This window comes from Vulpes vulpes, chromosome 8 (genome assembly GCF_048418805.1).
Source record: "Vulpes vulpes isolate BD-2025 chromosome 8, VulVul3, whole genome shotgun sequence".
Taxonomy (NCBI): Eukaryota; Metazoa; Chordata; class Mammalia; order Carnivora; family Canidae; genus Vulpes; species Vulpes vulpes.
The window spans coordinates 33,815,055-33,829,667 of record NC_132787.1 but is presented as its reverse complement, the minus strand read 5'-3'; the positions used below and the strand labels follow the sequence as shown (position 1 = coordinate 33,829,667).

At 45.9% G+C, this 14,613-nt stretch overlaps 1 protein-coding gene across 2 annotated transcripts in view; it reads left to right on the top strand.

Moving 5' to 3' along the window:
* Nucleotides 1–14,018, top strand: part of ETV6 (ETS variant transcription factor 6) — a 238,766-nt gene extending 224,748 nt beyond the window's left edge. For both annotated transcript variants that reach the window (XM_025995214.2, XM_025995215.2), the window contains exons 6-8: nt 3,370–3,512; nt 5,857–5,957; nt 9,708–14,018. In XM_025995214.2, coding sequence (XP_025850999.1) covers nt 3,370–3,512; nt 5,857–5,957; nt 9,708–9,813 — 350 coding nt within the window. In that variant the 3' untranslated portion in view covers nt 9,814–14,018. The remainder of the gene's footprint in view (nt 1–3,369; nt 3,513–5,856; nt 5,958–9,707) is intronic.
* Nucleotides 14,019–14,613: the final 595 nt, after the last annotated feature.

Sequence of the window (14,613 nt, the reverse complement as noted above, 5' to 3'; positions counted from 1 at the left end):
CAAAACAATCAATAATGTTGCAAAAGCCACTTACACTGTTGAGTTTGAAACAACTGCTTTATGCCACAAAATTCCTGTTGCTACCTCCGTTAGTGACTGAGTAATTCAATATGTCTTGAATGTCAGCGTATTTTTATTACTCAGCTAAAGTTGGCTTTGCTGGCTTAAATGTCATTTAAAGTGATCAATTGGCAGCTTGTTTGGGGGCTATTTTCACATTTATGAAAGGGAAAACTTTGCAAGAATCAAGTGTTCCTGAAACATACAGGTGAGGTCTGTTCTCTGGTAAGCCCTGCCCTTCACTTAACCAACCAAAAAGCAGATAACATTCTAGATCATTTTTAGTAAATGGTTTACATCAAGGTCCAAGTTTGATGCTTCTGAAAAACCAGGACGGTAGCCCAGTGCTAGTTAAGCTCTTACTTGGAAAAATGGCCTGGTTCACACTGAGTTGTTTTATGAGAAGGAGAATGTACCACGACAGAAAGACAGAAGCCAGAGAAACTAGGAAATTAGAAGTCCTTGTGCAGATGGGGATGGAAGGATCATCCACTTACGCTCTAGCTCCAGTTGGCATAGAGGTGAGGGGAGTAGCAACATATTGCTCCCCTTCCACAATTTTCTTATATCAAACTACTGGAGACAATCAGATAGGGGGTTTTTGTTGGTTTTTTGTTTATTTGTTTGTTAAGGAGTGTTAGTCACATGAACACTCTGGAGACTCGCATTCCCAACCCAGATGAATCCAAAGGTGCCATGATATCTCTCTGCAGTGAACATGATTTCTCCCCTATAAGAGAAGTGATAGAGGAGCTATGTGCAAACCCCCTTTGTTGTTCCTCCTAATTTACTGGCATTTTTATGGGATGATATTTGATTCTTTTCAGCAGTATTCCAATTGGTAGAGATTGTGGGGAAATTAAAATGTGTCTGCCATTTGATGGCAGGACAAAAACTGAATCCACATCTCAGTCCTCTGTTTTCCATTTGTAGTAAAGATGTCATGAGACAAGGAGGTGGCCAGGTGGGTTAAGACACGTTGCCGACCTCACTGCTTTGCCTAGCAACCAGAATTATCCTGCAACAGTTGCCTTAAAACTCAGCTAGATTCGGGGCAACCCTGGTGGTGCAGCAGTTTGGCGCCGCCTGCAGCCCGGGGCGTGATCCTGGAGGCCCTGAATCGAGTCCCACGTCGGGCTCTCTGCATGGGTCCTGCTTCTCCCTCTGCCTGTGTCTCTGCCTCTCATTCTCTCTCTGTGTCTCTACGAATAAGTAAATAAAATCTTAAAAAAAAAATGAGCTAGATTCTTCTCAGTTGTGCGATAGTGTAACACTGACTTCTCCAGGTGCTTTGTGGTGCTAGGGTTGGGGGTTCCCTGCTCTCTCCATCTGGCTGGCAGGGGATAATAGAAGTGGCCGGCTACCAGAATGGGGTTCAGCTCCCAGAGTACGCGGTGTCTTGGCTGCAAGAAAAGCACAGTTCGTCCTGTTCTAAAACACAGTAACTCGCACATTCCGTTAATGTTTAGACACAGATAATGGGGTGGGGGGTGGATCGGAGGCTACCCGTAAGAAGATTTATGGCCATTTTCATGTTAGTTTCTTGAAAGTGCCACATTTTATGCCAGTTCTTCTGCCATTCAGAGCAAAGGCTGGCTTTCACCACGATTGCACTACACAGAGTGAAACCTTGCCCTGGGAAGTCCTAAAACTTTACAAATACCTACCTGTTAACCAGCCTCTCTGAGAATAGAAATCACATCAGGAAGGGGGGCGGAGCACGGGCTTCAGAGCGGGGCAGAGGCTGCAGTCCTACGTGGGTCACTCTTGAGCTGTGCCCCGGGAGTAAATTACCAAACCCGGTAAGCCCCAGCTTCCTCGTCCATAAAATAGGAGTAGCAACAGCACCTGCCTCTCAGGGGGTCACCAGGGTCAAGTGTAGCGATGCTTGTGGAACACAAGCTCAGCGCCTGCCCCTAGCACCCAGTTAATGGCGTTGCTGTTGTGATTTTGTTGTGACCTTCATGACTTTCCCTTCGCTCGCACTATCACTAATACAGTAATCCCATCAAGGACACATTATTCCCATTTCATATATGAGGAAAGAGAACTCAGGGAGATTTAAGAAACTTGCCAAAGGTGACCTGACTCAATTCCCCCTTGTAAATATACTCCTTGGAAGGGAGTGTGTTTCTTTTCCTGGGAGGTGAATGTGTTGACTCTAAAATAGTCCAGGTCTCGATTAGACACTCCCCTCCCAGGTGGGCCGAGCCTCACCCAACAGAAGGCAGTCAGCGCACTGTGTGCCCAAGACCTGGGATTCAAAGCCCAGCCACCTTGGGCCTCCGAAGAGTAGAAAGGATGCAAGTTAAGTGCTAAGCGCATATATAGAATTCAGGGATTGATCATTCACTGCCCAGAGTTCTGGCTGGGGGCTGCCACGATCAACAGTGAACCCCTGGAAACCAGAGCCTCTTATTCTCATCTGGAGGCCGGTCCAGAAAGCACACCTAGATAGGACATGTCTGCCTCCGCCCACCTATCAAGGGAAGCTGGAGGGCAAACCGCATACCGTTAGGGCACATCCAGAAAGCACTAGAACAAGGGAAAGGTGTGCAGCCTGTGTCTTCTCTTTTAATATGCCAACCCATCACCAAAAGCCAAGGAGGCCTAGCACAATGCCTGGCGTGTATTAACTCACTTAATAAACGCTTGTGGCCTGACCAGGTGATAGAACATTAGTCCTTCAAATGGGGAAAATGATTTTTTTTTTTTGCCTTGAGTTCCTTTCTACCCTCATTTCATTATAAAAAAACAATTTTAAAGAACTCTAAAATTAGCCGTAATGAGAAAATATCTGCCCTCTTGAAAACTACGCTAGCCACAACTCCCAGTCATCTGCAAACCACATAGTTCTCTTTCCCGCAGCTGTGCACCCATCACACTTGTTTTTCTGCCGCTTGATAGCCTGCCCCAGTCTTCTCTTCTTTGTGCGTAAAGCCTCCAACACCAGAGTGATCTTACAGGGCCACCAAGTATCCCACGCCGCTTGCCTGGAGCACTAGGGCTCTCTTCCCGCCCTTTGACTCTCTGACCCTGGCCTGGTTTTACCCCCTCTTTTGGCTTGCTCTCTTTCATGGGAACTCTGCTCAAGTTCAAGTCATTGGTCATGACCTTGGTCAAAGGTCGCCCTTCTGCAGTACCATCTGCGGTCTCTCTGGGATCTGGTCTCCTCACTGTGAGATAAGAAAGTTGACCATCAGTCCACAGTAGGCAGAAGTGATTATTTGATGATTTTCTCATTCTGATTCTTGATGCCTCAACAAGAAACCTAATTCTAAAGTGTTTTCTTGCCCTTTGCCTCTGTAGACTGTAGACTGCTTTGGGATTACGTCTATCAGTTGCTTTCTGACAGCCGGTACGAAAACTTCATCCGATGGGAGGACAAAGAATCCAAAATATTCCGGATAGTGGATCCCAATGGACTGGCTCGACTGTGGGGAAACCATAAGGTAAAAGGGCACCAGCTGTTTACTCTGCCAATGAGGGCCGAAGTAAAGCCCTTCTCTCTAGGTTGGAGGATAATTGCCTGGCTTCTGCCTCCTACGTGTGCCCCTCATTATTTGGTTTATTCCTCATGTGGTGAGCAATTAGACAGTTGCAAAGGGAAGGAAATGATTAAAGATGCCACTTTCCATTTGTTACTTATGCCAGGTGCCAGTTCACTTCACAACCTCTAGTCTGAAAGAGCTGCATTCAGAGCAGCCCTCCATCCCATCCCCTTGGCCTGGCCCTGACACTCACATGTCCTCAGGATCTAGGGTAACAGGGAAGCTCTGGGGGAGGGGGGGGGGCTCTGGGACTCATGAGGAAGCTGGGGAAACATCACCTCTGTTCTGCTCAGTTAGAAACTCCCATGTCCACAGCAGCCCCATTCTACGTGGAAATGCTTACACTCGAACTCTGCAACATCCCCTTGAAAAGCAAACAGGCAAGAACTGTTTGCCCCATGCTTTTCTATGCTGGGAAGAGGAAATGGAACTTACAGGATATAATCTTTTATTTTTTTATTATTTTTTTAAAGATTTTATTTATTTATTCATGAGAGACAGAGAGAGAGGCAGAGACATAGGCAGAGGAGAAGCAGACTCCCTGTGGGGAGTTGATGTGGGACTCAATTCCAGGACCCTGGGATCATGCCCTGAGCTGAAGGCAGATGCTCAACCATGAGCCACCAAGGTGCCCTGATATAATCTTTTACAGTTAGGAAAACTGTGAAAGCCCACATATATAAAAAGTACATAAAACATCCTAAATGTCCGTTATGGATGACTGGATAAAGAAACAACAGTGTAACATACAGTGGAATATTACTCAGCCTTAAAGAGGAAGGAAATCCCATCTGTCACATGCTACAGCATGGAGGAATCTTGAGGACATTACGCCAAGTGAAATAAGCCAATCACAGACAGATACCGCCTGCTTCCATTCACAGGAAGGATCTAAAGTGGGCAAATTCATTGAATCAAAAAGTGGAATGGTATTACCAGTGACTGGGGAGCAGGGGCAAGGGGATATACTAATCAATGGGCATAAGGTTTTCCCCATAAGCAAGATGGGGAAGCTCTAGAGATCTGCTATACAACATTGTACTTGTAATTAACACCACTCTAGTATGTGCTTAAAAGTTTAAGAGGATGGATGTCCTGTTACGTGTTTTTACGACTCAGTAAAAGAAAAGAAAGTAGAGCAAAGGGTCTCCCCCCTCAAAAATATATTAAAATAAATAAATCTGTATCCCTACTAAAAATAAAACAAATGAGGAACCAAGATCCAGGCCTGACCACGGACTAGTCGATGTGAGGCAATGCAGGCAGGGCACCGGGGTGGCACCACACCAGGTGAGCTGAGTGAAAGGGGACAGAGTGGGGCACAGCCAAGCCCTGCCGGGGCTGCAGCCCTGGAGGTTGGCAGCCTGAGCTCCGGCCCTGTTGAGGAAGACCCGGTGCAGGCCATGACCAAATACAGCAAGGCCCCACTGACGGACTCCTCAGTGTGAGTCACCCAGAAAAGTCCCGCTGCGGCCACTGTGCCATAGCCCCGGGGCTCTCGGAACCACTGTATTCTTCCTTCCACAACAGGAATTTAAACAGCAACAACAAAAATCTCTTCCTTAAAATGACAAGCCAGAAATACAAGTTTGAGAAAGGTCACTGCAACACAAAATAAAAGGGGGCGGGGGGAGAGAGAGAGGGAGAGAAGGAAAGAAGCAAAGAAAGAAAGAAAGGGAGAGAAAAAGAAGGAAGGAAGAGAAAGAAAGAAAGAAAGAAAGAAAGAAAGAAAGAGGGAAAGAAAGGGAAAGGAAAGAAAAAGGAAGAAAGTAAAGAAAGACAAAGAAAGAAAGAAAGAAAGAAAGAAAGAAAGAAAGAAAGAAAGAGAAAAAGAAAAAGAAAAAGAGGCAGACAAAAAGGAAAATTCTCTGTGGCTCAGAAGGTGAAGGTTGACCCCCATGTATGGGGGAACGTGCAGGAAATTCACTGAGCGTAACATTGCTTGGTCATGGGAAAGGAAATAAAGGAGCTTGCTGCGGCATATGCTTTATTAGCTGCAGCGCCAAGACTTCTGACAAAAGGTGATTCACCTTAGGACAGATCTTGGCGATGTGGGTAAAAGCAGAGCGGGTGACACCAGTGGGCCAGGAAGGCGGCAGATTAGCAGGTAGCTTTCTCCAATGGGCAGGGCTCCCGCGAGCAGCTGAAGAGCTTTTATTTTAATAGCTCCCCAGTGTCTTTTCTGAGGTTGATTTCACTATGTCTTTGTGCTTTTTTTTTCTCTCTTCCTCCTTTGAACAAACAGAACAGAACAAACATGACCTATGAGAAAATGTCCAGAGCCCTGCGCCACTACTACAAACTAAACATTATCAGGAAGGAGCCAGGACAAAGGCTTTTGTTCAGGTAGCACTTCCTTTTTCTCCTTTCCTTCTTTTGGGAGGATATTATTTTCTTTAAATAAGAGGGAGGCGGGAGACAAGATCTCTACCTGCCTGGATGACACTTAAGCCGTCAGTGCTCCAGATTGGATACCGGATGCTGGGTTGTTAGAATTTTAGGGTAAAAAAAAAAAAAAATTTTATTTATTTATTTATTTTTTTTACTTAGGTCTGTACTATAGCAAAGCCACAGCTAAGTAAACAACCATCTTCTGACTCACCTTTAAAATAAAGCAGTGATCAAATAGAATTATCTGGCATTAACATCCAGTGTAGTTAAAAGGAACAACTAGAGTAACATCCTCAGTGGCAAAGCAAGCTATTAGATCTAGACTTCCAGGTTCCCAATCCTGTAAGCCAGTTTCTGAAGCAGTGTTTGTCAAACTGCAGGTCCTGACCCATTCGTGAATCATGAAATCGGTTCACTGCGTCAGTGACAACTTTTTTTAATGAAATAGGACAGGACTGAGTAAAATAGAATTGAAAATATCAGACTGTATCACATGAAATAAGAGTGACTAATGATTCGTGAAAATTTTGTTGTGTGCATGTGCACATGCTGAGTCACAAGGTAAAATGTATTTTTTTATGATGCATTATAATCAGAAAAGTCTGAAAGCCGCCGTACTAGACATTCCTCTTTCCAGACTTCCTCATAAGCTAATGAGTTCCAACCATTTAACCTTCCACATAGATTGTGATTCCAAGTACTATACAAGAGAGGAGAAAGAATTAAAAGAAGAAGGAGAAAGGATCTAAAGGACCAATCAGGAGAAGTAGAAGTGGTGGTAATTGACACTGGTGGTAATGGCTGTGGGGAGACCCGGTAAAGGCCGGGAGAAGGTGGGATCAACAGGTGTGACATTAGGTTGTGGGTTTGGCAGGTGGGACAGAAAAGAGATGGATTTGGAGTTATCTACACACAGGTAGAAAGTGACATTCTGTATGAGTAGATGAGCTTGCTGGGATAGATTGGAAAGAGCAGAGAACTGGACGTTGGCATCAGGAGTTATGGTTAACTTAGGAAGAGTGAAAATAATTGAGAGCTTCAAAAACAACAGAAAAGGCTGTTCAAGAGTTGGAAGCAGAATGGAATGAAGTTTAAAAAAAAAAAAAACTCATTTCTCTGGCTCTGCTCGTGTTTTCCCTTCATCCTCCACCCTAAACTTAGTTGTCCTTTCCTTTTCTTCCTGGATAAAATGATCCCATTACAACAGCTTCAGTTCTCACCTTAATGGTTAAACTATTCAGTCTTTGGATCCAGCTCTAAAATCCTCCTTAAATTCTAAATCTGCAATTCCAAGAGCTTCTGATACTACGTGTCCACTGAAATACCACATTAGTATCTCAGACGTGAAATGTTCAAGAAAGACCTTCACATTCTAGAAACCTCCCCTCCCCCCATCCAGAATTCTTGTTACTCATCAGCGGCATCACTGTTCTTCTAAGCTGCCAGCCTTGACACTGGAGTTATCATTGACTCTTCCCACATCCAGGGTAGTCATTGTGTTGGATTGTCCTTGGCTCTTCCGTACCGTTTCCACTGCATTCTATTTTGCCGGGGCTAGAAGCCTGGAAACCCTGTTTCCCAAGATTTCTTAGCAGCAGGTTCCAGGTCGGAATCTACCAATGACAAGCACTTTCATGAGCATTTGGAACATGTAAGAAAGGCAAAAGCATTATTATTGCTTCTCTGTCTAGATTTTATTATTTATACCAAGATTAATTCAATAATCCTTTCTACCTCTGGCCCACTCTCCTGCCTTCTGAATTCATCACACACCCTGCCAACTGCCTTATAACACTAACATGATTCCCTGTGCCAGAAATATATATCCCTTTCACTTTTGCTTTTTTAAATATCTATGCCCTCTAGGTCCACCTCAGGTGTCCTGCCCTTCCTGAGGCTTTCTTCAACTGGTCAAACACACATAGATATCTTCCTCCATCATTTCCTGGATTCCCTTGACCCTAAACCACATAGTGGTTTACATTTTCAATAGCTGTACATGTGAAGTCCTTCTCCCCACAAGTGGGTCACAAGAGTCTAGAAGGGAGAGGATTCTATTTTATATAATTCTGTTTTGTACATGATGGAGGCTTTCAATGTTTCTTGACAAGCCTGACATAGACCATCAGAAGCTTATTATGGAAAAGTAGTCAAGAGAAGAAAGGGGTAGTTTGCAGGGCCAAGTATAGAGCGACCGTGGATTTGGCCTCAGGAGATCATTAATTACTTCAGATGGTAGGAAGAAGTTTTAGTTAAGGGATAAAAGGAGAAGGTAGACTGCAAACTTGACAAGTCATACTGTTTGAGAAGTTCAGCAATAAAGGGCAGAAAAGAGAAGCAGAAGTAGTTGGAAAGTTCATAGGCTTCCAATAGCAATTTTCGACAATATGAAAGGACGGAATAGTGCTATTAGTGAGGAGAGTTGGTCATTTTTGAGGAAGTGGGTGTTGGAAGCCAGACTTTCCACAAAATGAAGGCTTCCTGGTATAAAACCCAGAGTCTAATCAAGTGAAGTGTTAAACTGTGGCTACTCTTTACAGGATTTCTAGACATTGAGAGAAGGAAGATTTTAGTAGGGACCAGCATGATTACATGGCTCTTTGACAAGGAGGCAGAGCTCAGAAAGTGAAAGGAGTAAAGAAATCAGGCCAGATACGGTTTGGAGGAAGTCATGAGCCACGATTTGTATAAGAAAAAAGACTGGCCAGACTAAAGGGTTCATGCTCATCAACAGTGGAGGACAAGAGGTTCCTACGTAGACGTCACAGAGAGCCCAGATGGGCAAGCCGAAGAGATCGTGTATCCTTGGCCTTACCTGATGAGTGGTCATCACAGGCCTTTGGAACATGGAGTGACAAGAGGAAAAGTATATTTTAAGACAGTTCATCTGGCACAGGGCGGAGGGTCTGGGAAGGCAAAGGTGGACAGGCCAAGAGCCCAGTTGGAAAGGGCACTCCCACGGTGAGGCTACAGCGTGTGCACCCAGGCTGCCTTCCCGAACCATAGAAATCATGGTCGAAACAAGTCGCTGATGTTATTTCCACCAAGAAGATGAGACATGCTGTGTGCACCCAGTGCAGATAACTAACGGGGATTCATGGCTAGCAGTTTGGGGGGATCAGTGATAACACTGAAAAGCATTCTCCCTTTCTCCCTTTCTGATTTCCAAGAGCACCGCTGACTTGCCCTATTATGAAAATTTTCCATTCCACAACATTTAATTGTATCCTTTGAGTTAAATTCCAGTTTCGCATGCCATTCCCTGGGCTCACAGTCTGGGATGGAAATGGATAGACGGCTTCTCAGAGGGCCTTGGGAAACTCTAACTCTAAAACTCAGAATGATGGATCAGTGAGCTGCACCGGGATTCCTGTATATGGCCATGCAGAATGCACCACACTGCTCCAGGGGGGCCATCTCCTAGGACTCTTGGGGGTTTTTTTGTTTTTTTTGTTTGTTTGTTTGTTTGTTTTGGTTTTTGGGTTGTTTTTGTTACTGTTTTTTACAGTTCCTTTGCCATGTTTCAGGCTGTCCCAGGAAGGGGCACCTCTTTCCAGTTCAGGCTAAGTTAACATTACCGGCTGGGTTCAGTAGCTCTCCAGCAATTTGAGGTGATGGGGCCTCAGCTTTGAGTCGAGAGTTCAGGGTGAGGACAAACTTGAGGAAAATGTAATCTCTGGGCTCCTCCCATTTCCTCTTCCAAAGGTTTATGAAAACCCCAGATGAAATCATGAGCGGCCGAACGGACCGTCTGGAGCACCTCGAGTCCCAGGAGCTGGATGAACAAATATACCAAGAAGATGAGTGCTGAGAGAAGCAAGCCGCAGCCTCGGCGGGCCGGCAGCTGTGGGGGGGCCCCGTACCCCCCACCCCTGCCCACGAGGGCCCCGGAGGCATGGCGAGCAGGCGGGCTGAGAGCCGGACAGAAAGAGACCCAGAAGTGGGAGTGACACTTGTCTCGCGCAGCGGGAGGGCCCCCAGAGCACCTTAGACAAACCACCCAGCGAAGGCGGGGCTGGCATTCTGGCCGAGGGCGTCAGCCCAGGACTCCTGGTTCCATTTCCTCCTCATCTGGAACCTCTCCATCTGTAATTCCTCACCCTCCTCACCCGTCCACCTCTTGTTAGTTCCATGGTGTTTTTCGTTTTCGTTTGTTTTTGTTGTTTTTTTTTTTTTTTTAAGACCATGCAGTTTGACTTTTCATCATCATTCATAGAGGGGAAGACATCGAGGTTGTTTTCCTATGGAAATATATATCTATTATATATAATCTATTTTTTTGCAAATCTCACAGTGTGCGGTAAGACCAGCTGGTCAGGAAAGAGAACACTTGCAAAGGGTTTCAGGTTCCTCTTGATCCTGCCACGTGGATCAGGTTTGTTCCTGTTGCTGTTGGGTCTTGGCTGGAAAAAAAGAAAAAAAAGATGCTTTTAAAAAAGACAAAGTGAAAAGGAGAGCTCTCTTTTTCTCCCTCTCGCTCTTTCCTCCCTTCCCTGCCTCCCATCTGTCTTTCCTCCTCCCCTGCTATTGAGCTTCAGATGCCTTTTAGCAGAGTTCAGCCTCTCAGAGAGTCTTGAGATTTGTTGACATCCAGGCGGCATCAGTGGTCTGGGTGCTTTGCAGCAGGCACCGCAAAATCAAAGCCACATCCCGGCATCTTGCTGCCCATCAGAGAGAGGCTCCAGACCTCACAGGTGCTGCAGTCCTCCAGAAAGAGAAATGCCAGTCCAGCGGGCTGCCTCTCCCCCACCCCCTGAAGTAGCTGCTAGAACCCCAGGACATGCTGGTTCCATGGGACAGAAGATATGGCTAGAAGGCTGTCTGCATCATTCGGAAGACCCCAGATCCCCGGAAGATCCCCATCTTGGGATTAGCTTGCAAGTTCCAAGAGGTAGAAAATCCAAAAAGACCCCATGGGCCCAATGGTCAGAAAGTAGGCGGAAAATATGCTGCAGGGGCGATTTGTGGTTCCAGTGCAGGTGATGGAGGCTAGTGGGGGAATTCTCTGCTCCATCCCAAAGGCCACGTTGTGGTCAGTTTCATGCCCTCACCGAATTGTTTTTTTCAATTCCTAGCCTTTTCTTTTTTAAGTTCCCTGGTCCCCATAGGACTCAGGGCATTTGAGAGGGGAGGCCCCTGGAGTACACAATCGCTTGTTCCTGGTGTTTGCCAAACCCGGGCAGACAGGCAATTCATCAGATTCATTACCTTTTTCTTCTCTTCTTTTTTCATAGCTGTGTTTCAGAATGGACCCGTTGGTGGCTCCTCTTCACCTCAAAATAAGGTCCATAGTATCTTGTGAAATGAGGGAAGTGCCACCGCTTAGTACTTTTGATGATAACAGATACTTTTAGAAAGCTGTTTTAGATTTTTTTTTTTCCTTTTCCAGCCACCTGAATCGACTCTTCCAATACAGGTTCAGAATCCAGTATTAGGAGGACAGTCTTTTTTAATCCAAAAGATGAGACCTGCCTTACAAAGCAGTCCCTCCTCATTTCTGTTTCCTCTGCTCACTTGGGTGAGCATCTCACAGCTCTCTAGGGTACCTGTGGGTGCCATCAGCAGCACTTCTGGGTGATGGTGCCAGAGCCCGGTTATCTCCTGAAGCCACTTGTGACCGAGTCAGGCAGGTGGGGATTAGAGGAACACAGGCAGGAGGAATCCTCCCCCCACTACACACACACTGACAAGGACGCCAGCCTGGGGGGAGGGGGGGAAGGACAGACAGACTATGGGTCAAAGACACTGGAGTCAGGGAGCCTTTCAAAGCTCTTCAGCCGTGCCCTGCCTCTTATCAGACCACAGAGAGACACGTGGATGTGGCCAGCCTCCTCCGCTATCACATGCTCCCCTAACCCTACCTTCAGGAAAGTGGGATGGCAGTCAGGTCAGGCACCTGCTTTGTGAGGCATAGAGGCCCATGATGAAGGAAGGGTTCGGGTTTGGTCTCAGTCTGCTTGAATGGTGGTGAAATTCAGCTGGACCCCAGCATGCTACAGCTATCTTTCGAGAGCGTTCAACAGCATGCAGTGACACATTCTCCAGCCTCTAGGATGACTGATGTTGGATCACAACTGGAGATCTCAAGCCAAGTACCTTGTGTGTTGGGAAGACTGTTGAGTTTCAGGGCTGCAGAGAAAGGGTGGGTTTTTACTGAGGCCCTTTGTTTGACTATGAAATCAGAGCCAGGGCATGATGTTGCTTTTCCCTAAGATGAGAACATCTCATTCTGTTCACTTTACTTAGATAGAAGGACTCCGGCTCTTTGTTCAACAGTTGAATTATGGAGGGAAGTTCCCTTTTGCCCCAAGGATTTCTGTACTTAAAGCAATAAATACTGTATAAGAATGTGGAAGTCTTGGGATGACACCTTCAGCAGCTTGCAGAAGAGAAGTTGCTAATTCCAATATGATCCTTATTTCCCACCCAGATATTGCCAATAAGAATTTTCTGTTGATTCCCTGAATGGCAAAAGTCCTCCTCGATTATTCTTTTACTTAACACCTGGCCAGTGCTGACACACTGCAGACCCCAGAGATCTCAGATTCAATTCGGCAGACTTTGCTGCAGCATCTGCTAGAGACTGCAAGGGATTCAGAGGAGGAAGGGGGCACAGTCCCTCTGAGAGCTATGCTAACTAACTCTGCAGAATCTATCCAGTGTGGGGTGACAGCAGTGTCACCTGGGACCAAATTAAAAGCATGTCTATGATCTGAATAGCTGGCTTTTCCCTGCTGCTGTCATGGGAATCCTTGACTTAGACCAGAAATGGGGAAGGAGAATGCAGAAGACCACCCCAGAGGGAGAATATGCCCCCAGCTGTGTCTGGCCGGGCTGGCGGTCGCTCTCGCTTGTATCTCCAGCTAGAAATCCTCTAGCACCTTCTCTAACGTGCATCTTGGGCTTACCGCTTTGCCTCCTCTCCATCAGAGGAAAGCCCCGGCAATTGTCTGGGTCATCAAAGTGGCAGGAACATTCTCTTTGCCCCAAGGCAACTTGGCCTTGTCTAAGGCAGTGTCACCAATGCCATGAATCCTTCCTTCCTTTTTTCCTTCCTTCCTTCCTTTCTTCCTTTCTTTCTCCCTTTCTTTGTTTTAGGGGAATATCCCCACAGAAAAAGAGGAATAACAGACTGATGGATTTTCTACTTTCAACAGTGTGTTTGGAACCCTCTGACCCAGGGTCTTTCTATGCTGATACCTTGCCCAGATAAGAATGTAGTTCTAGCTGAAACTTCGATGGCTATGACAGGATTCACCTAAGCGACTAAGTGACCACTGTTCCCACCTTTCACTGCCTAGGCTCCACCTTGGAATACATTTTTGAAACATTCAGTCCCTTCTGCAGAAGGGAGACCTGAGTGTCCAAGAGGTAGGACGACTTGCCCTGGGAACAGAGAGCATGCCAGGCACAGAATGAGGAGTGGAATCCAGCCCAGACATACCCGTTTGACCCATTCCCACCCAGGAAGCTGAATAAAAGATTTGGGGAAATACCCAAAGAACAAAGGGCAGATTTTTTTGCCCTAGTATTCGGTGCTAGTAAGTTTTCACCCACTTAGCCTGCTCCTCTTCTGAGCAGAAGTCTGGAAGGAAGGCAGTGATCTAAGGAAGCCATGGGGGGAGGGGAGTGACAATAATCCCTGCCTGTCTAAAAACCACAGAAGACTAACCTGATACTCTTTCAGCCCCATCTGCATCAACACTAAACAACTACACACTCCCCGTATCTTTCACACACGCCAAGTGAACATTCTTGAAGATTTCTCTTTGTGACTGCAACCACCTGCAAACCAGAACGAATCTAGAATTTCTTTTTCTTTTTTTCTTTTTGTTTAATTTCTAATCTCTTGTTTATGAGGTGTGGGGTTTATAAGGGACTGAATCAAATGAATGTAACAAAAAAGAAAAAAATACAAAAAACAAATGCCTTTTCTCAGGGCCAGTGAGTTGCAAATAATTTTTAAAGAAAAGCCTATAATTGCATCATCTCAATAAATTTTTTATAAAAAAAAAAGGACCAAGTCTCTGTTTTTAATAATATGAAATGGAGTCATACAGGCAAGGTACGCCAATGAGGTAAATCCTGTCTCCACTCAATTACAGTATGAAGTGCGGTCCTGGTTTTTCACTGGCAGGCAGCCTCTGTCAGAGTCATCTGCAGGCAGTCTTGAGACTAGTGGCACCAGAAGGGTCAGAAAGTTCAAATCTGAGCATCTGCCACAGGTGGAGAAATTTGCCAGAAGGAACCCAGACCAGAGATTCGCGGGTCCCGTGCTGTGCCAAAGATCAGCTCACTGAGGACTAAGGTGATTCCAATGTCCCCCCACAATAGAACCCCTTAATTCTACCAAAATCATGGATGTGATCCTGTAGGGGAGGTAGGGGCCCAGCACTACATAAAGGACCATAATGACCTCGAAGGTCATCACACAGCTCAGAGCCCACCCCCGCGCTCAGAATGTCTCAGTGACACTGGCCAGTGGAGCCACCTGCCAACCAGTAGGTGCTTACGATTTCAATATGAAACATTGTGCCCTCAACCAGAACTATCTGTCTGCCATCAGAGGTGGGTAGAAACTAAAAGAATGGAAAATGAAGCAAATGAAATT